Raw genomic sequence first — 27,386 nt, 5'->3', positions numbered from 1 at the left:
CAACAAGCAGATACAGAAAGGGATTCAATTCAATGTTAATGGTGATTTATATAATGTACAAACACATTGAACAAAATGCTTTTTTAGAACCTTTAACATCTTCTGAACAACATTGTGCATAAAACTCAAAATACACAAGTATGAACTTGTCATTACATTAAACATAGACCTTCAGTGAAAAGAAGGAGAGTACATATTTATATAATATTCACAACGTGAGGATCTTCAACATCCTTCCTTAAACACAGGAATGCCCGTCCTTTAAACTTTCTTACACCTTCACTGAGGACTCGTCTTGTTTTTCCTCTCTCAGCACCATGGACGTAGTGAACATAGTTCAAACCCAGTATAACTTAAACTGTTCCGTGATGACATAATGCTGTAACTGAATATGTTGTTTAAGCACTTGAGCGGCTTAAATGTGTATAAAGTGCTTACTGTCACTGCTGCGTTGATGAGGACTGTACATTGAATGTCCAAATACTTCCTTCAGTGCAATGTCTCCAGCTTGGCTGAACAATGGCGGACATGTTGTCTTGTAACAGAAGCTGACAGCCACAAGTGACAGGTTGAGAGGAGAAAATCTGGAGCGTTCTGTACACTTCCTGTCTGTATTCACACAGGAAAAACAAAGCACTTGATTCTGTACTTGTTACAAGGCTTTGAAGTGAGACTGTATAGGGTTTGAAGTTGATTAAAAAGTTAAAACAAATTTTTCCTCACTTAAGATTTTTGCGGTTGTTTTGTGCGTTGTGGACTGTATGAGAGATAAAGCAAACATCTCTACACATTCGACTCTATAAATGATCGCTTTGGTTTCATTGACGCTACGTGGATGGCAGGATTATCTCGGACGAGGCCAGGCTGCTTGGGCTTACTGTCCATGAAAGTGTGCGGAAGAGCCAGCGCTGGCTTGGACTCTATGTAACAGTTGGCGGCTTGGCAGAACTTCTCTGTGAATTCCTTGGCATGCATGCCGTTTTGTAAGCTACTCATTCCCATAGCACCCTGAGGTGGTGGAGGTTTGTGCTGCTCATGGTAAGTGCTCACAGTTTTGGTATAAGGCAGCTCACAGTCGATGGGCTGAAGGCCCATAACTGACATGTTGTGACACATGAGGCCGTCAGATGAGTGGTTCATCCAGCTGCGGCTCGGGTGACACTGCAGGCCTTGATGCTGCTGTTGGAGCTGCTGCTGCTGCTGTTGGAGCTGCTGCTGAAAGCGTGCCGTCTTGTCAGTGATGCCCATGAAGGGTCTGGGTTTGTACTCTGATGCAGCGCTGGCCTGTTGACTGTGCTTGGATTTGTCCGATATCTTGGTGCGGACATCAGGTCCCAGCTTGCCACTGTCTGATAGGCTGCTGCTGGACGCCAGGCTACTGGTGGAGCTGGACACTCGCATGCTGCTGCTGCTGCCGCCCGCCTGCAATCCTGCTGCGCCACACATCAGTTCCTTTTCTGGGTCTGTGTGGTTCCCCTGAGGTGCAGGACCGGAACAGGCCAATCCGTCCAGGGAGGATACAGAGTGTGCAGACAGCCGGTCTTGTCCCGGACCCTTGGAGCTGCTGCAGGATGAGTAAGAAGCCTGGGAGGAGTGTAGACTCTCGTTTTCACAGCTGTGACCCATGGAGACGGATGCAGATGCTAGAGACAGGCGGTTTCCGTACACTGGCTCGTCAGTTGGGGGCGGCAGAGGGCTAATGTCAATGCCGGGGCCCGGCTTCAACATACTGGACATATGTCGGCTGGGTAAGGGACTGGAAGGAGCATATTGAGATTTGGCCCCTGTGGTGCGGCCCCCAACGGCCCCTCCCACAGCCTGCATGGAGCTCAAATGCTGGTTGGTCTTGACGATTTGGGCCTGCTTTGTGGGCTGCAGCACCAGACCCTGTTGGGCCACCGCCTCCCGGTGCTCTCGAGGGTACCGGTGGAGGGGAAGCCTGCCGGGGCCTGGGGGCGAGCTGGGGCTCAGGCTCTGGTGTAACAAGTTGTTGGTACCAGGCTCAGAGGGTACGACTCTGTTGTAGGAATAACTGTTCTGAGTCCAGCACGCTTCAGTTGGCCTGTCTTGCAGCGACGCCTCCTCCTCCTCCTCTTCCTCTTCCTCCTCCTCCAGGATGTCTCTTTGTCCGTCCACGCTCCTGCCCAGGCTGTGCTCTGACAGGTCTCCCTGTCCTTCGTCTGGCTCCTGATCAGACTCGTGGCCTCCTGATGCCTGACTCAAAGCAGCTGCAGCTCCAGCGAGGCCTCCTTTAGTCTGAACACGCTGCATCTGTTTACACTCGTCCTCTACTCGAGCCAGCAGACGACGGATCTCTCGGTTGTTGGGACACAGCTTGGCCGCTTCGTGCAGGTCTGCCAGGGCTGCTGTAAACTGCCTGTGGATTGGGGACGTAAAGAAGAGACACAGATCCAGATCACAAAAATGTACTCAATTACAACGACAGTAATGTAGCTGATCTGAAGCTATGCTGAATAGTTTACCTGCTGCTTCTTTTAGCTCTTGCACGGGCATAGTAAGCCTCATAGGATTTGGGTTTCAGTTCCAGTGCTTTTGTAGCAAACTCTTCAGCCATCCCAAAATCCTACAAACACAGTACATAAATAAATCACAGATTCAACAAGCATTTAAATACATATGTTGTCCATGTTGTCAAAGGCTAAATTTGACCCACCCAACATCTTCAACTATAATGCTCCCTGTATGAAATAATACGTTGAGTTGTTAAGTCATTAGTCTTTTATGAACAAAGTTTGATGAAGAGCATCTATGCGGAGACAATGATTCAGACATTGGAGAGTTCAACAGCTTGTCTTTCTCAAGTAGTAACTATGACTATGTAACTAAGTACTAATTCATCATTGTGTTAAAACATTGGGTAAAAACCTGAACAGAAAGATGCACTACTGCTCAGCAGAGTTAAAGTGAGCAGACAGGCTGGCACATTCAGGAGCCGATATTGCATGTAGCATGCAGCTCTCTCTCCACCTCCTGCCTGGTGCCATCTGAACACTAACATGCTCCTCCTGCCCACACAGGCTCTCACCATCGGTCACAGATTTTGCTTTTTGTCTAAAACTATTTAAAAACAATTGGAGATACTTCACAGAGTAGGTCGTCCCCCCCCAGTAAATATTAATTTAATGATGCCCCGTGATATTCATTACACAGACAAATAAAAGTCTAGGGACTGAAGTGGCTTATTTAAAGCCATTAAAGGATAAAGGCTAAAAATACAGCACTGGCTGATGAACAAAGGAAAAGGAAAGTAGGGTGTCTCTAGAGAGGCTTACGTTGGTTTTTCTGCGACAGCGGGAGAGATTGAGATACAGAGAGACCCTGAGGTCTTTAAATGCCTTCAGGTCATCTCCAAAGCCTTCTCTAGGAAACTTCCTCAGGGCGTACTGATACCTCTGGGCCGCCTCTTTCATCTTCCCTTTCTGGAGGACACGTGGAGGGCAAACAAGCAGAGAGGGAAAGAAGCAGAAGGAATCATTTGGGTGAGAGAAACAAGGCAAGGTACTCAACCACAAGAGCTGTTTCTTTTGCTTGAGCCCCTCTCTTCTCATCAATCACACATTCGACACACAGGCAAGCTCAAATCAAAATCTCACACACCCACGCACACACACACACGCACGCACGCACGCACGCACGCACGCACGCACGCACGCACGCACGCGCGTGATACCTGACATGTTTGTCCTTTCTGCCACAAACTCAATCTGTTAAATGTCAGGCATCGATCACGGCTGCTTTGGTGAGTGGTGCAGAACATAGAGATCTATTTATGTTCTGCCTTTAGCTGAGCTACAAACAGATGGCAATCATTTCCATCTTATCAGTTTTTGATTTCCTTATATAGAAAAAACCCCAAGATAACATCTAATGTAACTCAGGCTACATGTGTGTATGTTAGCACAGTTGGTAAGTGAAGCTGAATGAACTATGCATTAACCCAAGAGACTGCTTCTTTAAGTTGACAGTATGTTATTTTCTTTCCACATTTACCTTGTAAAGTAGATTCCCCTCCTCCATCAGCTTCTGCAGGAGGATGATGAGTATATCAGGCTTTGACGTAGCCATGGCCCAAGCAGCATTTCCTGTGGAGACAGAATGAACAAATTGGCTTGTTAACATTATTGTAAATGGGGCCAAGAGACAGTCAGTGTATTCTCTGGAAATTGGTACAAGGTAAAGTTACCTAAAGATTGTACCTGATCGATCGTAAGGAGACGTTCTGTGGCCTTAGTTTAGTGAAGGCAGTGAGGGAGTTAGGAGGGAAAGAGTGAAGAGAAAAGAGGTCATGCAACAGTGAGAGAAGTCATCTGTAGTGAAAGGAAAATGTGCCACAGAGTGAAGTGTGACAGTACACAATTATGTGTCCCTCAGATGCCCTTGTAAATGCATGCAGACTGTTAAACTGTGCTGAAAGAAAAAGTTAGATGTTCTGGCTGTTACTTTTTTTTTGCCTTAGACAGCAGAGTGCACTGCAGTTAAGGCGTGCAGATAGCTCTGTGAATGTCATTTAAGTGAGAAGTTACATTCTTAAATTAGCAAAGAAGCATGTGAGGGAGAACAGGAAGGACATGCACATGCACAGAAATACCAGAATGAGTGAGAAGCAGGGATAGAAACAGAGTTTTCCATGACATTCCATAAAATGAGAGTGAAATGAAAGTTTGTTTTATATTTATACACCATGAGCTATTAGGCAAGACAAAAACGGTGGTAAAAATAAATGGCAGAGTCTCTGTGTTCACTGAGACGTGAAGGAAATCTGCAGACCTTGGGCTGCTTAAAGGGACCTCAGGACAACCACTTCTACAGTCTGACTGACAGCACTAACTGCACACAATAGTATATTAACACAAAATAAATAGCTCTTTGTATGTGCTTACCCAGCTTGGCCCCTTTCTTCAGCAGAGTCACCACCACCGACGTGTTTCGACAGCCTATGGCCCGGTCCAGAGGCCTCATCCCACTGAAGTCCACATGCTCTATCACTGCTCCTCTCTCCACCAAATACTGGACCTGCATGACAGCAACAGTTTAAAACCTATAAACAGTGTGTTGTCAGCCAGGAGCCAGGCTAACACACAACATTATGTGCTCAATAATTCAACAGAGACTCTCAGTTAAGGCTAACAAAGACAGGGGTGTCTGTGTGTGTTGGGACATTTCAGCAAATGCAAACTTTTTTTCACTTACAATCTCTGCGTCTCCATAGAAAGCAGCGAGGTCCAGCGGAGTCCGTCCGTTTTTGTCCGTGTGGTCTATGACTGCACCTTTCTCCACCAAAAACTGCACAACGTTCTTATGTCCTTTTAAACATGCCCAGCTCAGGGGTGTGAGCCCCTCTTTGTCCATCGAAATCAAAGATGCACCTTTGAGACAAACAACAACAATAAGTAAACACTTTGAATTAACGTGTTAATTTAATCTAGCTAATGAGCAACTTTTACTTTCATGGTGATCAAGGTTAATGGTGGCTGTTTGGAGGTGGTGATGTGTCACTCACTTTTAGAAAGCAGAAACTCTACAGTGCTCAAGTGACCCTCACAGGCAGCCACCATCAGAAGGGTCCTGCCCTGCTTGTCACTGATGTTGATGTCAGCACCGTGCTGCAACAGCAGTTCTGCAATCTGGAGAACAGACAACAAGCAGAAGCAGAGCTCACACAACAGTGTAGTTCAACATGACCCTGTGTCAGGAGACAGATCAGAGTCAGCTCGTAGATAAGAACATATACAGTATACTGCACAAAAATAAAATATCCCCCACTGTATGAAGATTTAGAATAAGAAAATATGAAGGTGTGGAGCTGGGGGGGCAATCCAGAATGTCTTACCTGCCAGTGTCCCTGTCTGACGGAACAGAAAAGAGGAGACACCCCTCGCCTGTTGACCTGCTGCACCACCGCCCCCTGCTCCAACAGGAAGCTGCACACTTCCAACTTCCCTCGACCTGCTGCTGCCGTCAAAGCTGAAGAGAGGTGAGAGGGGAAAAAAACCCACATTGATGTTAGGGCTGATGTAGGCTTGAATTCTTCATGTAGATTTGAACAGAAAAAAGAAATTAAGGTAAGTATGCAGCAAAGCAAGACTTGGTCGGAGAGGACACTAGAGAAAGATCACTAGAGATTGGGTTCCCAAACTTTCCAGCTCCTGACCCCCTAAATAAGGGTGTCAGAGACTGGGGACCCCCACTGTCTCTGGAGGTTGTCAAGTTATAATGTAGCGCACCACCATGCACACTTACTATTAAGTCTATCCAAACACTGGCAGCACAAAAGAATAGAGCAGCCTAAAAAACATACAATGATATTTTATTCTAATTTACTGTTAGAAAGGCTTGAAGCAGAATATAAGTCATTTCCATGTATAGACTTAGTGGACAAGCAACACTCAATAAATGACACACTGGTGTGTGCTTGTTTTTGTGTACATCAGACACCTACATTGTTGCAGTCATGTGCAAACTCACCCTAATGTATCTCTAACTCGTTTCACTTAATGGTATGGTTTTGAACTATTATTTGTTTACATTTTTACAATAATGGGGGAAATATTTCTATATATTTGTCTTAATTAATTTAAACTATATTTGTGTACTAGAGAACCTGATTACATGTAGAGCACCCAGAGGCCTGTGCTGTCCATGAGAAACATTCAGAAAGGGTCTTTAGGATATGTTAGTGGAAATTAATGGCTGGTATATAAACAGTGTTTACAATCCATAAATCCTTCACAGAGCAAAGATAAGCAGAGAAATGTAGGTGCTAATTGAGTTTCAAAACAGACAATTATGTAATGCTTATTAAACTCATTAAAATCCTGCCTCAAGCTCCCCTGGCCTTTCTCAGAGAGATTCAGACATTTTATGCATCGGCAGACAAACATTAGACAACAAAGTCAAACAATCCCATTAAACACCCATCCTTGTTTATATTTTGTGTCTTTGTCAGACCGGGATGAGCAGGATTTAACCGTGTCTAATTCATTTTTATCAAAAGAAAAAGAAACAAACAAGTATGAATTGGTGATGGTATTTCAGTCTGTGAAGAAAACAAAGACGGCGTCTTTAAATGTTCGACGCTCACAGTTTATCAGCGGCTGCTGGTATATAAAGCAGCAGATGGGCCGGTCTTAAATGAGCGCTGGTTGTCAAAACAAAGTGAGATCCAGCGTAAGAAGCAGAGCAGCTCTGCTCTCACAGTCACCTCAGAGATTTAAGGTGCTGCTGAGCCTCAGTATCTGACTGACATCATCCATCTGGATAAACAGTCATCAGAGCCAAACAGCCCCACCCTCCATCTGCTCTAAATATGGATATCCTTACACCCAGCAAAGTAAAGACAATGAGAACACACAGCTAAACTTAGGCTCAGTTTGTGCTCCGGGGAGCAACATCAGTAGCACCTGTGCTGGTGGATGGTGACATCTGTAACGGTATCAACATGTGTACTGTTGTTGTTGATGGAGTTTTTACACAACTCATTTTATTCTTAGAAGATCTGCATATGGAGTGCTGGTCCCTCATCCTTGGGCCAAATTGATTTATTACCATGTAACTTTTCAGTCAACACTCAAACATTTCAGCAATGCTGCTCTCCAGAGAAAGAGATCCATTTTCTACATCGCTTTAGTTTCTATTAATAAAGTCTTGGCTCTATGATATATAATATTTCTAAGCTATTTATCAGCCATGTATCAAATCTGCTGTGCCTGCTCTCCTAGCCCACCTAAAACGACTTTGTCAGTGTTTTAGCAGGAAGCTCTAAATCACTGTCTGATAAACAGATTTACAAAGCAAACACATAATTATGTCCTTATCAAGCATCACTTCAACGCCAGGCTGGAGACACACCACCAAGAGGTTGTGACATTGCATTAAAGCCAAAGCTTTGCAGATTAACCAACCTGAAACTTTCTACCACCAAGAACACTTTGAAGATTGTGTAACCAAAGTTTGTAATCTTTGGCTTTGCTATGATTTCTTATGCTACAGTACTTAGTCACATAGTTCTGCATACAATTCATTCATGTTAGTCCTGTTGGAGGCCGTTTAAAAGGCAGCACAACCATTGATTGCTATTTGTAAAATTACAAGTTTGCTTTGCCTGGGGACTTAGCAGATGCTCAATTACATAAGAAATGCATTTCTACTGAGCATACTCTGCTTTGCCTCCACATCTGTGCACAACATTTTTAATTCAATGGCCTAAAAGTTTATTCTTCATTTAACTGCTCCACTAGGAGGAAAGGAATTTGAGCCACATTTCCTGTAGTTAATAAAGTGTCTGCTAGAACATTTGTTTACATGCATGTCTTTATTTATAGGATATCTGTCTGTTACATGCATGATAGTTGGCCTGAAGAATCTTGCTCATAAATAAAGCTAATGGAGATGAATTTGCCGATCAGAAAGCAGTAAACACTGAGGTGCTTTTAGAGCACACACTTTAAAAGCAGGTGTTTGTCACTTGATGTAAGAATAAAAAGCATCTTTTCCCCAGGCTCCAGAGCAGAGCCACAAATAGCTGCCTGTTACCTCACACCGTGCTCTGACCATACAGCACCAACACTTGCAATCTTAGTATGTATAAAGAACCATCTCAAAAGGTATTTAAGACATTCTTACAGGTGAGAGTAATTGGCAGCTATCTTTCCCTATCTTGTTGTGGAGTATGGAATAAAATGTGTTTCAGCAGGAGCACACGAGCCCAACACATATACAAGTAAACCATGAGGAATAAATGTTCTGTTCCAAAAGTGTTTCTTTTTAATGCATTAAAATTAATACCGTGCCATTTAAATGAATTTTAGCAACGACAACAGCTGACATGAATAATATAAACACTTAACAGAAGGAACACTTGGCTTCAGCTTTTTTTTTTAAGTTATGTTTTTTTATTTTTGCCTCATACAATGATAGAGATTGGCCTATCCTCCTTTTACACCATGGGATAGAAACAACATCTATCATTAAAAGATTTACTAAAGATTATTGTAGTGCAACATAAGACCACGTTGGTCTCTACATTGAGCCACTTCTTCTGCTGTGTGTTTGTCACAACGAGAACCTCTCTGTGCTGATAAATCACCTTTCTTTGCATAACGAGGAAGAGTTTTGCATCCTAACAAGGGATTTTAGTAGCTTGAGCCTGCTAAGATGTGCGTCCAATCCATCTCTATTTGAACAACGGACACACTGGGCCTGTTTGCACAGACAAGTCATATTGTGATGAATTTTAAACATGAAATGCATTTCCACAGAAACAGGTTGTTATCTAAGAATTGTTTCAGAGGCAGCCATGAGCGGCCAGTTCTGAGGGGGATAACTCATGAGCTTTGTCTGTTTTCTCTGAATCAGATCAGCTACCAGTTTGGATTATTAAATCTGCACGCTAAATGGCAGAGAGGGGATTTGAGGTGAAACTGAAATGTAATATATCTCTCATTTCTGCTGTTTCCATCCAGCAACAACAAAGATGGTCATTACTGTCAGCTTCAACACTCCTACAATGCTTCATCTTCATCACTAATCCAGTACAACACTATTTTGTTTTTCAATCATGATATGAATTAGTGTACAAAAAAACTGTTATGTCATTCATTTGTTCTTTATACAAACTTATTTCCCCTGACAGCAGATAAGCAGGTGGGTGCAAAAACATGGAATACCTGGTCATGTCAAAGGCTTGGGAGTCATTCGGTTTCAGGTCAGTTGAGGCGCTCAGCACCTTTTCTATTACCGGTACTACCTGTGACTTTATACTTCATTGTAGAAGACTGATCAGGAGGGTGATGTAGCATCACATTTGTAAATGGAGCTGAGGAGGACATACTGCAGCACAGGGAGCTCTAATGTTAATGAAAGTGTGATAACTATGATTCTCAGCAGTAGTCATGTCCAAAGTAACCAAGTTATAAGGTGTAAAGCTTTGGATAAATGTATTATGTTTCCAATAACAAGAAAGCAGGTTTTTTAGTTTGCAGCTCAATACAGATTCTGGTCATATGAGAAGAAAAACAGAACAGCAACTCCATGCAGGAATATTTCAGAGACAACTCTTTGTCCCAGGACTGCAATGAGTGTGAAGTCCTGCAGTGGTTTAGCAGGACACAAGTTAACCACACTGTGGACCGCCTCTCCACTAATAGGCTGACCTACATTCCTGAAGCACCAAACTTTGAGTGCAAATTCCAGCTGCCTCACAGACACAAAGAGACTATTATTACAAATCTTATTATGTAAAAATGTATTTTGGTGTGATTCTGTGCAAAAAAATAAAAGCATCAGATGATGTTGTCAAAGAGGAAGGGGATGCAATTTGAACATTTATAGCCTCTGGATCAGGAAAGACTCAAAGCAAAAGCTCAGATTGAAGATAAGAGACGTTTCAAAAGAGTCCGACACATCAGGCGAGAAAACTGAAACTCGAACGCAGCATGATGCGCCTGATACTTACAAAATGAAGCAGCAGTATTTTTAGCACTTTAACTGGTTACAATAAGAAGAAGCGTTTCTGTTATTCATTTTCTTCACTGAGCACATGGAAAAGGACTTGAATGGAAAGCTACATTCATGCGTCACCTCTTCATGTGTACAGACGTGTCCTGCTTTTTGTATCATTTACTCCAAAGATCTCAAATGGTTTAAAGAGGCCAGTAACAACAGCCACCGTCTACATCATCTATTCCTGACAAGCAAACTCTGTTTCATACTTACTGCCATCACTTTCCTTTAATCAGGCAGAAGCCAATCCTTAAGAGTATCCTGAAAACCTTCTCAGAAGAAACACTGATTCAACTAAAATCAACAACTGAATATATTGATTAAAATAAGACTACAAACAAAGATGACAGCGACGATAATTCTCCATGCCTGCTAAACTTCAATGTGAGCTGAGATGTATGCAGGAGATATTTAAGTAACTTCAAACTGTTTCTTAACAAAGAGCACGAAAAGAAATGAAGCTGACGTCTATCAGCATGTTGGAAAATCTCCTTTTCAGAGGAAATGCTGTGTTTTCCAAACTCTAAGTAGAAACACACATGACCCACAATAAGTAATGCTTTTAGCAGAAAGTACATCCCAGGAAAACTTGGCGCAGCCATAAAAAAGCACAGGCATTGGGGTTGAGTGACCTCTACATCAAACAGAGAGCTTTGCTGTGCAGACGAGAGATACAAGACCTTCAGCTGTAGCGTGCAATCACAGCAGTGAGGTCCAGAATGCAAAAAAAAAAAACAGCAAGTGATGATACCAGGGAGCAACGTAATGCAGAAAGATGGATGAAAACATACCTGTCTCTCCCCACAGAGTGTCGTGGCTATCAATTTGCACAGCATGCTCATTATTCAATGCCAGCAAGCCTCTCACAACCTGCCAAAAAAGAAACTTAGATTAATGGCATACTATTTCAGCATAAGATATCAAATAAACCTCCAAGAGCATATACAACACACGTCGTTTTCAAAGAGGATAACGAAAGAAATTGTGTTCTGCTTTCTGAGCACAATATTATGAATTAATCACATCAGACTAGACTATGGCCCCCTCCGCTTCTGTCTGAGGTTATGTGAGTCCAAGCTGATTTATTATCTGACTTTAAAGGGGTCTCCTTCAAAATGTGGATAGCCGAGCCTGGCCCAGATCTGTTATTCCAAGCTGGGTCTCTGGATCCCATTCCAACTACTGCGGAAGCCAAAATAAACCTTGAGCCTGCGTTGTACCTGGGCAGCCAAAGGCGCTGCGCTGGGATCGATCCCCAAATCCTTCTTTCTGAGATTACAAGGCCGAGTAACTTTTAGAATTTTAAGTCATCGACACCAGAGAGAAGATGTGTTCACACTTTACCTGTTGTGACCTCTATTCTCTAAAGCTGTCGATGGAGGATGGTTTAGAAAACTCACATGGAAAAATGTTTGTTTTGTATTTAATGTGGAGTGAAAATTTGCAAACCTCAGTTTCTTATTCTTGTAGGAAACTGAGTGAGGAAAAGATTCATAAAAATAACATAACCTCATGAGTGTCTTTATTATACCCTCAGGTTCACTCATTATGTCACGTTTTCAGGTGTAACAGAACTACTGCTATAAGGTTGGCTGTGTGCAAAAATATCTGTGTTATTGGTACCTGTGTGTGTCCCATGCTGGAGGCTGCTATTAAAGCCTGCTGCAGAGCTTTGTTCTTCAGAGCGCAGTCCTGCTGCTGCCCCTCAGCACTCCACTCTAGCTCCAGCAGGTACTGGATAATCTCTGGGTGTCCTCTGAGCGCAGCATGGACCAGCGCACACTGACCACTCTTATCTACATGATCAACCTGGAGGAAATACAATCAGGTAAGTTTTCATGCACCAAAACATGGAAAATGTATCCAACACATGTGCAGGGAAACATGACTTTGCACTACGTTTAGCACAAAGGAGGTAAGAAATGTCTGTAACTCCTCACCGTAGCACCTCTCTTGCAGAGCAGCATGACCAGACTCAAGTGTCCCGCAGCAGCTGAAAAGCAAAGTGGGCTCATGCCGTTTTCAGACACCACGTCAACGCTAGCCCCATACTCGAGCAGCAGAGAGGCGATTTCCAGGTGGCCAAGGTGACACTGGACACAGAGTACTGGAGCGTTGTTTAACACCTCGGTGCGGTAATTGACGTTTGCCCCGCCCAGCATCAGCAGCCGGCTCACCTGATGTACAAAAGAAATGCAAAGTGATCCAGATGGTTTGGAAACATGTTATCAAAGTAGTGCCATCTGTGAGCTTGCGTGATCAGTAAACAACTGTTTTTATTATTTTCATAAGCCCTCTTATATAACACTGTAAAAGATGCCTTTTTATATTTTCTTTCATCTGATCTTAAGATTGATGTCACGGCAAAAATGAGTGTGGAAAAAAAGACATCAACATGATGCCATGCTGTTATATCCAAATGAAAAAGTTCCCTTTATTAATCAATTATATTTATATAGCCAAATATCAACATGACAAATGATACAAGGTGCTTTATGATGTGTTTCGTAAGCAACACCCTGAATCTGGAAGGTGGTAAACCCCCCCCCCTAAAAATGGGAAAATAGAGAAAGTATCCCTGAAAGGATGGACAAAAATGCAACATGTCCTATGCACAGAATAGACTAAACTTTTAGAATGACAAAATGGAAAATCAAGATGACAGAATAATGGATATTAGATAATTCTTTATAGTATTAACCAGGAGGATCATGTGAATCACTTGTGGCTCTTCGCCCTTTTTTTAATTATGTGATTACCTTCACAGATATATAAGAAAGGATTGTAATATCTTGACTAGAGTTTAAAATGAAGTAACAGACAACAAGTTTGTTCAACAAAATGTGGAGCAAAAACAAACTTTTCCAGTACATGGGTTCAAGGATTTGTGGACACCGTGACCAATGAGTAATTTAAACAGCAGCAGAATCTGAGATACACTTCATTTTCCTCTTCTAGCTCATTTCAGTGCAAATGCTCGTGTTGCTTCAGCCTACTCTGGAGATTTTTCTATCAAGCAAAAGGTCAGAAACCAAATGAAGTGGTCACATTCTACTGAATGCAATTATTAGGCGAGTTATTCTCTTCCACGATGAGGAAATCAATAATAAATGGCTGGTCAAACTGAACCACAGTGCCAAATGAGCACGGCACAACAGAAAATGAAATTCTCTGTTATTTGTTGGATTCACTGTGAAATAAATTAACAGCTGTTTTCCTCGGAGGACATAACAAGGTCATTCTGCAAATGTCCACAAGTTAACTTACACTTGCACAAAATAAAACACACACAGATAAAGAATGAGGATCAGGAACAATGTAGGATAATTTGGTGTCAACATAATTGCCTTTCCAGGGAGGGTTGATGATGTTCTCCCCCACAAAACATTCAATAGACACTAAAGCTGACTTAACTTGGACTGGTGGTTGACAAACAAGCGACATGAAAAGTTAATCTCCCAACATGGAGCTCAAACAAAAACAAATCAAGAGTCAAATGTCTGACTGAATATCTGAATTAAAAAAGAGTTAAATAATTTATACTCAACTAAAACAAAAATACATTTCTGTCCCCCATTCATCTGTGCTGACCTGTTAACTCAACGTGTTTCCTATTTTACTCATCATGGCACACACTTCATCAATATCTACTTTCCAATTTCCTGCAATCATTTTTCATTTTCCGTGTTGCTCATACAAAATATTAATATCCCTAGGCAATATCTGATAAATTATTGCCTAATCACTGTGCAAAATGAGCAACTGACTATTTTAGTCTGGAGAGATGACTCAGCTACAATTAATACATGATATGAGAATCTGCCAAAGATGCAATCTGTGAGTGTGTGTCTTTTTCAAATACTGTCTTTTCTCTTCCTCGTCTTCAAATAAACGCTGAATGACTATAACGAGAAATAAGACATACTGTGTGAAATGTCAAATATAGGGTGCTGTGGATAATAAATGTTTGTGAATAATGAGGGAAATAACAATTTATAAAGGATTTATGAAATTAGACTGGAAAAAAATTTGACATATTTGAGGTGAAGGATTAAACTCCAAACCTAAAGATAAATTATGGCCGTGGATTGAATGAATGGCTGGAACCACGTGTGCGCAGTTACTTTCCAGTTGAGTGATCATCTTTTCATTTTCTATCTTCTCCACAAGTGTTTGATAACTTCATTTGAGGGATCAACACAATAAATGTGTATATCTATATCCGTCTATCTCGACAGATTGAAGATAGATATTAGAAAGATCTGTATCAGATTTGTTTCTCTACCTAATATTGATATTGGTATAGGACCCAAAAACCCATATCAGTCGGGCCCCGGTTTTCCCCAATTTAAGGTCATGTGACGCACAAAAGCTGGCAAGCATATTTACCTTGACGTTTGGTGTGTAAAGATTCCTCAGGGAGGCCAGGGCTGCAGAAAGGCCGTCGGCACTGCAGCTTATCCACAGAGCCTGCAGCACACTGGATGACACACCTGTTTTCTTACTCAGGCCCTGCATCCACACACACACACACACACACACAGAAATACACAAACCAATGCATACATGAATGCGAAAAAACATACATACGTCAAGTCACTGAACCTGAGACGCACAAGCTGTCAGCGCTTCTCTTCACATCTCATAGCTTATCCTTGGGTGAACTAAGCTCACACGATACATTCATAACACAGAGAGAACAACATGGACATCTGTGATAGATTCAAACTAAGATAAATGTAGAGAGCATGTTTATGTTTCCCAAGTTGTACCTTGAAGATGTGTGCTTTGAGGATGTGATGTCCCAGTTCCATGGTCTGCTGACGATTGAGTTTCCCCTCTTGGCGGGAGAGCATGAAGGCCATAAGAGCATGGCCCGTCCTGAGGTTAGGAAACAACGAAGAGGATACTCAGATGCAAAACAAAATAGGTAACAAATAGAGTGAAAACAATAGACTAGTAGACAGAAGTTGTTGTGTAAAACTTCATGTTCATAAAAGGTTTCCACCTCAGGGTAGACTCTAATGATGCATTCAGTGTTTATCCTCTGGTCTCATCATAAAACTCATGAATGCACCTTGGCATTGTCATAGTGAAGCTTTTATTCTGTGCTTGTGTACATAAGATGTTGTAAAATGCTGAGCAATGCCCCACTGAAGGGTGGGGAATAGTGTTAAACCCCTAGGTTCCCTTCCTTCTCCACTCAGACACTCAGCTGTTAATTAATGCAGAATTCATTAAAAGGACATGCATGATTGCAGATCACTTTGATCTGCCTTATAAATTCTCTCTCGTCGTGCCCAGACACAAACAGAGAGGCAGTGCAGCAGGCTTTTGTGTGCATGTGCATTCCCTGTGCCAGACTCTGAGCCTTTGTTTTTTTTTAATGACAGAGTTGGAGGGCTGTGAATGACCAGAATATGAAGCTAGGCTTGGGTCCATTTAAAAGACACTGCTGTGTGCGCAGAGGTGATACTGATGAGCAACAGGATGACATCATCCAATTTATTAAGTTTGAATGAGTGAAGCCTGTGATGTGGGTGAGTGAGGGCTCCAGAATTACAATTAGGTAGCACCACTAAAGCAGATAAGCCTGTCTCACAGGGCAAGAAGGGCACAGAGGAGAACAATGATAATTTTTCTACAGATTAAACTCCTGAAAATTCATTCCAACTCAAGTGGAATAAAATGCTGGCTTCACATATGTGCATACATTAAGCTTATATTATTTCAAAAAGAAAGAAGAAAGGTGAAAACAGTTTTGAAACATTATTTTCCAGATGACTGATTGAAAGGTAAATTTCTAATATATTTTCTACATCTATGACTTTTGCTAAATAAATTATGAATATATTTAATGTGACATGAAGCTTTTCTTTTATATTCTGCAGAAATCCAGCTAGAGACTTATTTGTTACCTTCTGTTTTTTAATGGAAATTAATTTAATCCATCTGACGCAGGGATCTGTGTATTTAAGTAGTGTCCTTGTGAATTGTTTGCTAGTAACAAAATAAAAAGATGGAATGCACGGCATTAGCCACGGTATTATAAATAGTGGGTCCTTCTGATTTAGACAAATACCTGGAACATCTCAGACTCAATTTCCTCTGTGACTCAGACGTGCGTCATGCTGCACATTTTGATGAGGACATTCTACTTGCCGTCTCTCATGTTTACTTCTCATGCATAGTGATGGCAGTGACTCACATACTATTAACAACTCAATTCAGAACCACTCTGAAAGTAATAATTAATGGTTGATTATTAAACATGTGAGTGAGATATTGTTGGCACTCAAAGAACAAATATTTTATCATCATCAAAGCTTGATTTGTTCTTTTCTACAGATTTTTGAATTCTAATTTGAATGTGTTGCAAAATCACTGTCTAGATGCATCTGAGACTCTTTATAACTGGATTAGTAGCAAACATTCCTAAAGGGAGAGATGCTGAGTTACTGCATTTGCTTACAAAGCAGAGGACTAACCTGGGGTCACAGAGGAAGTCCGTACTCTCTCCGTCAGCTCGCCACACCAACCACTCCCTGAAGGAGGGGTGACAGAACATGCGCGTCTTGTCCCTGCGTTTGATGAGGAAGCATGAGAGCAACTCCATGCGTTGTGTGAAGTCCTCCCATGGCAGCTCCCCTTGCATGAAGCCGGCGTTGATGGCGTGGAACAGCTGTTCGTCAGTCATGGGGTGCAGTGAGGCGAGCGCCACATTGAGGATTGGCAGTGAGCGCTCGAAGGCTGAATTGGTCATGAACTTCATATTGCACTGTAGCTGGTAGAGCTCAGCCAGAGAGACGGGGACCACTTTGTAGCTGGCGCTTTTAATCACCAGGTGTCCTCTCTCAAACAGATCCAGGGTCAGTTTCAGGTACAGGTAGGAGCCCTGGCTGCGTGAGATCAGGTGGCTGCTGAGCTTGCCTACTGTGATAGGGTCAGCCTTGCCATTCAGGCTTATGTTGTTCATGATATCCTTGCTGCCATTGATACGGTACTGGATGTAAGCGTTGAGGTCGTTGCTTATCTCTTTGTTGTCTGTAAAGTCATCAAGGGAGATCTTGGAGAAGGACAAAAGGCTGGTGATCTCCTACAGAAAAGACAAGTAAAGACCGTCAATGACACATTAAAAAATGATATTTCAGGATTCATACAGTGATGCATGTTGCATCTCGACACCTGAATGACAATAAGTTATTTTCTAGCTAGTGTCTCAAAATAAATTGTATTACTTATCACAGCAACAGACACATAGGAGAGCTGTTGCTGACTGCATTTCTTATTCAAAAGCATGTTTCCTTTTCTCCTGTGTTTACTATTAAAACTCTTTTTGAATGATAGGGGAGCAAACATGCACATCTATCAGGCCAAAGCAGACAGTAACTGTCGGAAACGTGGCTATGACAAATACAGGACTGGAGAAGTGAGTATTAAGAGGCAGGGGGCGGATGGGATGGTGGGGAGAAACACTTCTAGCAAAGGTCTGAACCTGAGCTCACATTTCAATCTATGTCCTGTGGCTTGGAGAAATCAATGCACCTTAATCCTCCAATCCTTTGCCTGTCTGAGGCTAAAGAAACATTGCCTCAGGGAGATAACACTTTTCTCTTCTTCATCATGAAAAGGTACAGTAAACACACACGCACACACGTATCCACACATGCACAGAGTCACTGATCCTAATCCCAGAGGTGGATGAAGTGCTAGCAACACCTCATAGATACACCAGATATTAGTCTAGCAAGCAAAGGCTGATATCTTGAAGACCTGTCCTCCAGGGTGAAATCCTATTTGTTTGCACAAAGTGCAAAACAAAACTGTGACACTTTAATAACGCTTGCATGCACAGATATGATGCTAGGATAGCAAAGTGAGCAGTAGTGTTTCATGGCTTCCTTTGAGTGTTTCATCCTAGTTATCTGCTACTAACTCGGACATGAATTCCATGTGTCAGTCAGACATTTGACAGGAATGTTTTCAGCAAATTGCATTTTTTGCAGTCAACTGCGACATCCGAAAAAAAAACCTTGCAACGCTTTCGACTTATCCTGATGAATAAATATAGGTGAATATATAAAGGCAGAATACAAAATGTCACAGTTACATAGTTATGTATTGATTTAGCCCATCCAGAGAACCTCAGCATGAACTGAATGATAATCCTGCCTCACAGTTGCAGGATCAAACAAATGAATTTGGTTTGAGTATTGCATACTGATGGTCACTACCTCCACATTGCTTCTGCCAGAGCATTAACAACTGAATCTTGGATGTCAGTCAGCTTTCACATTATCATCCCAGGCTCACAGTTTGTCCAGCAAAGAAAAGCTACTGTTGTGTGATACTACAGGCATGTCAAACCACCAGCTATCCACAGTGTGAGTTCAACCCCCAGCTGAGCACATCTCTGTAACTAGTCACCCTGGTGTCACTTTTGCTGTAAGCTAGTCAGCTCAAAGTGACTGACTGCTTCTATACTGTCATGCAGTTCTGATTCTGGGGTCACATACACTTCCTTGTAAAATGACTGCAGAGAGCAGAGAATGACAAGTTGGAGCAGATCGGGAAAACCATTTAACTTTTAAGATTGTCAGAATCTATAGGCTGATGGCAGCTCATGATACTGAAGTCTTCCTCACCAGTAAATTGACCCGGACAGTGACCACTAGTTTAAGCCAGGGTGGGAACTTGGTAATGATCTTCGTGATGAAGGAGGCAATGGTGTCTCCGTAGTCAGGTTTATGGAACTCAGCTTCGTTCAGCCCGTCTATCAAGATGATGTGGTCCTCCTCAGGAATCTTCCTCTCTAGAAACACACACAACGTTTGCAGTGAGATAGATTACATGACAACACTGACTAAAGTGAGTATTCTTGTAGTGGGTATGTAGACAGCTTTGTTTATATACTCTTACTAAAGCCTTTTTAAAGGACCTTAACCTAGAATCCCTAACTACACAGCCAGTGCTCACTTAACTCTCAACAAAAATGTCGAGGTACACTTGCTCTGAAAAGAAAAGCAGGTAATACTTTCATCTCGCAGAGGATTCCTTTTTATGTATTTGATCAAACATATAAAGTATTCTAGGACTTCCCTAGGATAAAGTCTTTCTTTATGGCACAGCAAATCAAATAAATACTTAATTTAAATTTGATCATCGCATAACAGTTAGCCTGTTGAGTCTTTTGCCAGAAGCAACTCAAGCAGCCTAAACTAAAGGAAAAGGGAAGAAGAGGACACGTTTTGAAGCAGGTAGGGTTACAAAAATTACACTGATTCTGATGCTATTATAGATCTCTACTTGGTTTATCAAATCTTATTAGGTGGGTCATAGATATATTTATTAACACTGTGTTTTTATGTAGAATAAATTAGTTTATTATTTTCATTTAAGTCATGTAGTAATGATACGTATGTCTGTCAGTACCTATAGCTACAGTAGGATAAGTGCTTTGCCATTAGTAAAACTTTTCCCATATCATGTTACACGAGTACAGTGAATGACAAGCAACTTTTTAATGTTAAAAAAATAAGATTTTTTTCTGTTTCAAGCACAACAGAGGAAGTCTTCAACTATTAAGTTTCATTCAATGTTGCTTTACCTTTACGCAGGTTGACCAGTGGCTCAAGGACCCCCCTCCGAAAAGCAGCCATGGGGTCCTGCACACAGGAGCGCAGACTGAGCATGCTCTGTAGATTTGGCTCTTTCAACAGCAGCTCCCGGTACGCACTGAGTTGGTGTGCTCTGCACAGCAGGGCAGCAATACTATGTACAAACTCTGGTACCAGGCAAGTGTACGTGTTATCTGCCTGGCAGTAATGGTATGCAGCCACCTAAAACACAGAGGAGAGTTATGTCAGAGTTTAAAATAATTTAAAAAAGTAACATTTCCATTGTGTTAACTAGTTTGTCTCTAGCAATGAAAGAAATGCAAAGTAGGGAACATTCAGTAACCTCAAAGTATCTGCTAAATGCCAACAGCCTTTCTTGACAAAAAACAAACTCTGTTCCATTTTACAGTTCTGTATCTGATGCCTTTTTATATTCATATCCCTATAGATCTACATTTTATCCCTTGATCAAGTAGAGAACATTGAATTTGTCCAAACATTGGCGATGGCTGACCACCTCAGATAAACTCTACTATAAAAAGGAGAAGGTAGATCCCAGTTGGAGGACTAAAAGAAGGATCTTGTGTGATGTGTGTCCGTGTGTGTGAACGGGGTGTTGCAGTGCTCAGATAAGGTCTGATTTAGAAGGTAAAAGAAGGGACAGGGATGAAGAAGGAAAGAGAGATGCCCTGGGGATGTTTGGCTCTGTTCTAATTACAGTCCAACCTGGAGGAGCTGACACACTTAAAGGTGCAGCAGGAGCAGGAGACCTGTTCCTCTGCAGGATGCTGCATCGTGCATCAACAACGATGACCAGCTTCTGGAAAAGTTACTAAAGCCTACTTTCTCCAAAATTATACCTTCAGAAATCGTATTTAAAATTCCTCAAACTGTTATAGAGTAAAATAAACCACAGAGAGTAAATTTGTCTTCCATAACCTTCCTAGCTGCAAAAAGTTCAGACTCTCTATATGTGATATGTGACTCAAATCATTCCTGTTAAAATGCAGCAGGCACGTGAATGTGCATGCAGCTGCAGGCACACTTGCCTTCACACTTGAAGATTTGGGAAACAACAATGCAACACACGTATTGGGTAGGTCTTATATCAAGTCATAATGTTATTGCTTTACATGTGGGAGCTAGCACAATAGTTTTAGGCTCATATGTGGGTGTTAAATTGCCAGATAATTAAATCGCATTCCCCTTCCACTGTTGTAGAAATAAACCTTCTACAACAATCTAAAGCTTCATGACGGCTGTGCTCAAAGAGAAGTCCGTGAGTCATAAGAGTGAGTGCAGTTTATGTGAAACAAAAGCCAGAGGTAGAGGCTTGTATATTGTATTTTTCAACAAGATGTCTCCACACAAAACTCTTTTCAAAGCAACAAAATAATAAGAGGCTCTGCAAAACTAACATGAGGCTCTGCAAAACTAACACAAGGCTCTGCAAAATGAACATGAGCCTCTGCAAAACTAATATGAAATTGTCTCAGGAAGGCAGTCAGTCAGTCAGTATATTATCTGGCTGAATCCTAGCACCTTATACTGATTGCAAAAGCCAAGTATTGCCACAAAATGTTATGGTTTTAGATTGTTCTCTATATATAATCAAAGAAAAACCTAAGTGTTAGAACTGGAGCTAAATTAAAATAAAATAAATATGCAGTAACTGATTCATATATCCTTCAAATGAAATATATAACACTGCAGTGGGGAGTTTGGTTGGCTGCGATTTTTATGTCCTTTGTAAGCCTTTACGGCTCAACTGAAAATGTACGATATTAGTTTAGTTACAGAACAAACAGGGATGTGATGTGTGAAAGAACACAATAGTCCGGTAGACAACAGAGCCTGTGACACTTGCTTCATGGGGGTGTTTAATGTCACACAAATTGAAGGCTTTGTTTGGGAAACATTACACTCAAAAAAAACAGTACATCAGAGTGAACTGCTCTATGTGATAAATAATACATTTGGATAGGTGCCTGACAAAGACACTGCAGTGATAGTGTGCACGTCTGTAGACTCCTCAGTGAGCATTAAGAATCTCAAAAATGATGATGCAATATTCTGCAGTGCACCTGCAGTACTTCATCTATTGGTTCAACAATGAATTAAATGTTGAGGAGCAAAAGCCTAAAAGCTCATCCCTGTCATATGGGTACGACATAAAATCTTGCAATAAACTATTAAATGAAATGGCCTCAGTGTCCCTGTTATGAGAAGGCTTGATTAAAAATGATTAAAAAGAACTGACAGAATTTGACAGAAGCTGCTCGGTGTTGCATCAGTATTCACACATCACAGGAACAGAGCCCCTGGGAGGGCGTCTGTTGGAAACACTTTACACAATAATTGGCTTGAGGGATTTTGCTCGGGCTTCATGGACATTTAGATGAGTCTCAGTGGCATAAAGTCAGCTGCTAGGTGCACAAACTTTAGTGTTCCCAGTGGTAGTGCTATGCAAACCACTAAAGTCACACTCAGTTGTCTTGTGCCCATCTCACTAACAAGGAGGCAGGAAAAAGTATTAAACCCACATAAAAGATACACATATTTAATAAACGAGGACACAAACAGGATCAATGACAACAACCCCATTAGACAGTAGTGTCCCCCATCACAGGAGCTAACAACCCATCATCACAAAGGTGCTCAAAGGGGTGGCAATGAGAATCCAAAACTAACACAGTATCTTTTCAAAACACCGAGCAGGCTGTAAAATGTAACATTAGAAAGTTTCAGATGACTTCTGCTGATGTATAAACAAAACATGCTGTCTGTCATAGTCAATTAGCTAATTGACAAAGAACATCGCAAAAAGTGGAGCTAATAATTAGATAACCAAAAAAACAGCTTAAAGCAGAAATTCCAAGAGCCAAAAACAGCATTAAGTAGAGAACACTCAAACAAGGACAGTGCTGACAATTTGGATTATAATTGGAGAAACTGCTTCAGAATTATGGACCTGTTTGTGTCTTCAGTGCCAACTCCATCATACAAAAGTGTAAACAATAATGATGACAGGGTTGCTGATTGAAATGCTGACGTGTTTCAACTGTTTTATGTTGGTTAGTGCCAGTTTGCCTGTTTTACCTGGCAGTTATACTGAAGCTTGATTTTAAGGTTTTTGTTTTTGCTCTACATGAGAAATTAGAGAACAGAAAAACAGCCAAATGGTTCAAAGTATGTGATGAAACTAAAATATGCCCAAATGTGCACTCATAATAATTAGTACTCCATTTGTTACTTGGCACCCTAATTCTGTTTTACAACTAAATGTTACAAATGTTTTATTGAAACGTTTCTACTAATAACAACAACAATCATTAATGAATGAACCATATTAATGAGCTAAAGAGCTAAAATATCTGAACTTCTGAAGACAGCTGATCTGAAGTAAATGTCAGACTGCAATGCATGAGAAAGTGTGCTATTTAGTACAACAATTCAGGCAATATCTGTAGTTTGTTCCCATGCTCATGCTACACAATGCAAATGCCATCCAACTTTGAGCTAAAAGGGCATGCTAAAGACCTGAGCCCAAGTTCTCTATCTTCCCTCTTTCTCACAGTCAGACTGCAGCACTCAGATGCTGTGGACATTAATATTGAACTTGCGTTTCATGGCCGAGTCTTAAACTAAGCACACTGCCTCTCAAATCAAACAAGCCTGTGATATTAAAGGTCTCTCAAAGACCAATGGCAGGGCTGTCTTTCATTATCTCAGCAGATGGCTGAAGACCCTCCATATTTCATCGTCTGAATATCAAATAAATGAACATAAACAACCATGAATCATATACAAACAACATAAATCAACTGAGCAGAGCCGGTATCAGGTTTCTGCAGTGCATCTCATACATACTAAAAGCAACTCTACACACCACAATATCTTTGGAATAAGAAAGAGTCTGACTATCAAGAACAAACAGGAGGAAATGCAATACAAATACCATCCTGAAGTAGACTTCTTATAGAAACTGATGTAAACCATAGAAAGCAGATAAGTAAGCATTTGTGTAAATAATTTGTCTCTGAGGTGACTGAAGTGATTGTCTGACTGAAATATTAATGAAAGTTTAGGAATATCTTATGATGAGAGCGACTTTAATTTCCTTCCGTTTCAGGTTCCTTTAATGCTGTGATTTCTCTTGAATGCTTTGGCTAAAGTCGTACCTTTGCAGCAAGGCGTCTGACGGCCTCCTCCCTATGTCGCTGTATCTCAGGCGTCCCCGGGCAGCTGTTGGTCTTCAGTGTGTTGGTAGCACTGGAAGGTGGAGTGGGCTGTGGTGGCTGGCTGAGAGGAAGTTCTGTGTTTGCTCCTGCACCATCTGGAAGAGACAGAAGAACACTCTTTGTCACATATAATGCATAAGCAAAATTGCTTTCATGGTTCCAAGGTAGATTGTGCTGTATTCAGTTTTGAGTAACTCACAGCAGTTGCTAAGATTTTAAAGAGCCCATATTATGCCATTTTTGGGGTTCATATATTTAATCTATGTACCTACTAAAGTATGTTCACAATAGCTAAAGTTTTAAAAAAGTGTCTGTTTTCATGTACTGCCGCTCCATGCACCGGCTCGCTTCTGACTCTCTCTCTAAGGCTCTGAAGTGCCCACGTTCAGAGTCCCATGTGGGCCAAGTCTGATCTGATTGGTCGGCCTGTTGGCTCTGCCGTAATTGGTCAGTTGCTCAGCACGGTTCTCGGAAATGTCACGCCTCTTTTACCATATTGGGAATGCAGCCACTGGCTCCGTCCGAGGGTAGCATAAACATTAGTACCTTAGCACTACTGTGCTACCGCAGGCTACGGCATATTGTGGGCGTGCTACAGAAGTTAACAGGCGTGCAACATGAGCTGCTGGGCTTGCCACAACGAGCCAATGGGCTGAGATCAGTGATCTCACACTGACAAGACGTCACACTGGCAAATTTTTATCGAGGGGGGCTAGAACCGAGCATATAAAACCAGAAAAAGCATAATATTGGACCTTTAATTTGTATTGTTAGAGTATGTAGTGTCACTTGACTTCCAAACTTTGCAAACTAAAATGAACTCCAAATATAAGAACATAAACTAAAACACCCGAAGGAAAATACTAAAATTGATTACTTTTAGGGGAGGCACTCGGACTGTTGGAGGCGATCTGACGCATGCGGCCTCCGTGGCAGCTCAGTGCTACTAGCCGGGAGATAATGGCCGTCTTCCCGTAGCCCACGCTGCCCACCACTACAGCACCTTGGTTCTCTGTGGACTTGCTGGCCTTTAGGACATCTTCAAGCTGCTGAAAGAGCCAATCACGTCCCACGAACACAGAGTCCGTGGTGATGCTGGGCACCTCGAACAGCAAAGGCTTGAGCATGATGTCCACTGGTTTGTATGGAGCGAAGCGAGCTGAAGAAAGGGGATAAGAAAGAGAGAAACAAAAATAATGCAATTATTTTTTAGCTACTGTTTGTATTACAATATAGATCAGAGATAATGCATTGTGGTCGAAAGCACCTTTTTTGTCTTGTTGGTTTTGGATGGGAGAAAAATTGAATGAAGTATTTAGATAAGTATTAAAATGAAATATAGGAAACCTTAAACTGATGCCAGGCTCAACTTCAGCCTAAGTTAATACCGCAATATTGTCAATCATTTATAGACAAACCTGCCACATAAGCATGCGCCTGTAACATATTATTTAAGGAATATTTAAAGCTCATTTGGTAGGGTACCAGGGTCCAAGCGTTCAGTTAGCGCTCCCTATGTACAGAGGCAATAGTCCTCAAAGCGGGTAGCATAGGTTCAAATCCGACTTGTGGATCCTTTCCTGCATGTCACTCCCCACTCTCTCTCTTTCTGATGTCCGACTATATTCACTGTCCTGTCCCTCTAATAAAGGCACAAAAGCTCATCTTGATAGCTTTGTTCCACATTGTGCAACTAAAACCCTAACCTAAACCCTGCTTTAAAAATTAGCATGGGATTCACATTGTGAGTGGACTTGAGAGGGGACTCTTTCTGGGACACTTCAGCACTAATTAGTTCTCTGAACACTTATTTTTTTCCGGGCTCTTCTAAACCTCTGATCCTCTCTACTTATACTAGTATCAATACAACTACCAATACTACATTTGCTGCTGCTGCATTTACAAATGTTGCATGCTGTTCAAAGTTAAACCCCTTCTGAATTCTTTGCTACTTTTTACTCTAATATTTCTGGCAACCTTAACACTGGAAGAATATTTTATTTTCAATGGCTGTAAGACACTGGAAGACTAACAAATGCATGTGAAGTTTAAAAAACACATTACGCATAAACTCTATAACTCTCTTTTGGGGAACCGCTGGCAAACTTTTGACTTGACCTCTCTTGCCTGTACGCCCACCTCAACCACCAGAGAGAACTTATTTAATGCTTTGAACAAACTATAGATTTATTTTCTTACTGTGTATCAGGTGACATAAAACTGTCTGTAGTCCCTGACAGTAACACAAAACTAAATTAATGAAGATACATGATGATGATGTAAATAAAAATCTATCCTCTAATACGCTGATTCTGTATCAAAATCATGCTAAGGTGGTGTGAAAAAGGAATAGGACGTTTTCAAAGCACGGTTAAATAGTTTGAGTAACCAACCATGTCAAATTCAATTATTCATGATCTCATCAAATATTAACTCAGTGGGATTTCTCTCAGAGAGATTGAACATATAATCAAGAAGAAAGCTGGAACCTTACAGGATGTTAAATGTCTGGAGCTACATTTTTGCAGAATAATTAATATTAGGTATTTCCAATCAAACAGTACTTATCATTTTCTAGTTGTCATAATTTCATCAAACATATGAAAGCTTTCATAATCAAATGTATTGCTCTAAATCAGTGGTTCTCAACTGGTGGGTCGAGACCCAAAGGTGGGTCGTGGAGCTGTTTTCAGTGGGTCTTGAGCATAAAACTGGTGTCAAACAGTCTGTCAAGTTCTTTTTTAAACATGTTTGTTTTGTTCAGTTTCTTGCTTCCGTTAGATGTTTTGCACCATCTGAGGTACAAAATATTTACGGAAGCTGCAAACTGCACTATTTTTAGGTTGAAAAATATCAGAAAGTTGGGTTGCTACTTGTCAGTGAGGATTTTGTGGTGGGTCCTGAGGTTAGATGAGTTGAGAACCACTGCACTAAATCAGTTGAGAAATAGCATATAAACTGTGTTTCTCAAGTTTCTCCATTTCCCTGTGCGTAAAATTAACAACAA

The 27,386-nt window shown here is 41.4% G+C and overlaps 1 protein-coding gene across 2 annotated transcripts in view; it reads right to left on the bottom strand.

The window, feature by feature from the left end:
* Positions 1-19: 19 nt before the first annotated feature.
* The window catches only part of tanc1b (tetratricopeptide repeat, ankyrin repeat and coiled-coil containing 1b), a 99,611-nt gene continuing 72,244 nt past the window's right edge, over positions 20-27,386 (bottom strand). Inside the window, exons 9-27 of one of the 2 annotated variants that reach the window (XM_061054350.1) lie at positions 25,257-25,538; positions 24,320-24,474; positions 20,129-20,360; positions 19,167-19,333; positions 17,010-17,617; positions 15,294-15,402; positions 14,911-15,033; positions 12,462-12,698; positions 12,145-12,330; positions 11,313-11,391; positions 5,852-5,985; positions 5,522-5,645; positions 5,212-5,387; positions 4,902-5,034; positions 4,218-4,247; positions 4,012-4,103; positions 3,294-3,440; positions 2,484-2,584; positions 20-2,377 (exon numbers count right to left, since the gene is read on the bottom strand). In XM_061054350.1, the coding sequence (XP_060910333.1) occupies positions 784-2,377; positions 2,484-2,584; positions 3,294-3,440; positions 4,012-4,103; positions 4,218-4,247; positions 4,902-5,034; positions 5,212-5,387; positions 5,522-5,645; positions 5,852-5,985; positions 11,313-11,391; positions 12,145-12,330; positions 12,462-12,698; positions 14,911-15,033; positions 15,294-15,402; positions 17,010-17,617; positions 19,167-19,333; positions 20,129-20,360; positions 24,320-24,474; positions 25,257-25,538 (4,709 nt within the window). In that variant the 3' untranslated portion in view covers positions 20-783. The remainder of the gene's footprint in view (positions 2,378-2,483; positions 2,585-3,293; positions 3,441-4,011; positions 4,104-4,217; positions 4,248-4,901; positions 5,035-5,211; positions 5,388-5,521; positions 5,646-5,851; positions 5,986-11,312; positions 11,392-12,144; positions 12,331-12,461; positions 12,699-14,910; positions 15,034-15,293; positions 15,403-17,009; positions 17,618-19,166; positions 19,334-20,128; positions 20,361-24,319; positions 24,475-25,256; positions 25,539-27,386) is intronic. The other variant, XM_061054351.1, reaches the window with a different exon arrangement.

Source organism: Labrus mixtus, chromosome 13 (assembly GCF_963584025.1).
Source record: "Labrus mixtus chromosome 13, fLabMix1.1, whole genome shotgun sequence".
In the NCBI taxonomy this organism is placed as follows: Eukaryota; Metazoa; Chordata; class Actinopteri; order Labriformes; family Labridae; genus Labrus; species Labrus mixtus.
This window is presented reverse-complemented; position numbering and strand designations above follow the sequence as displayed.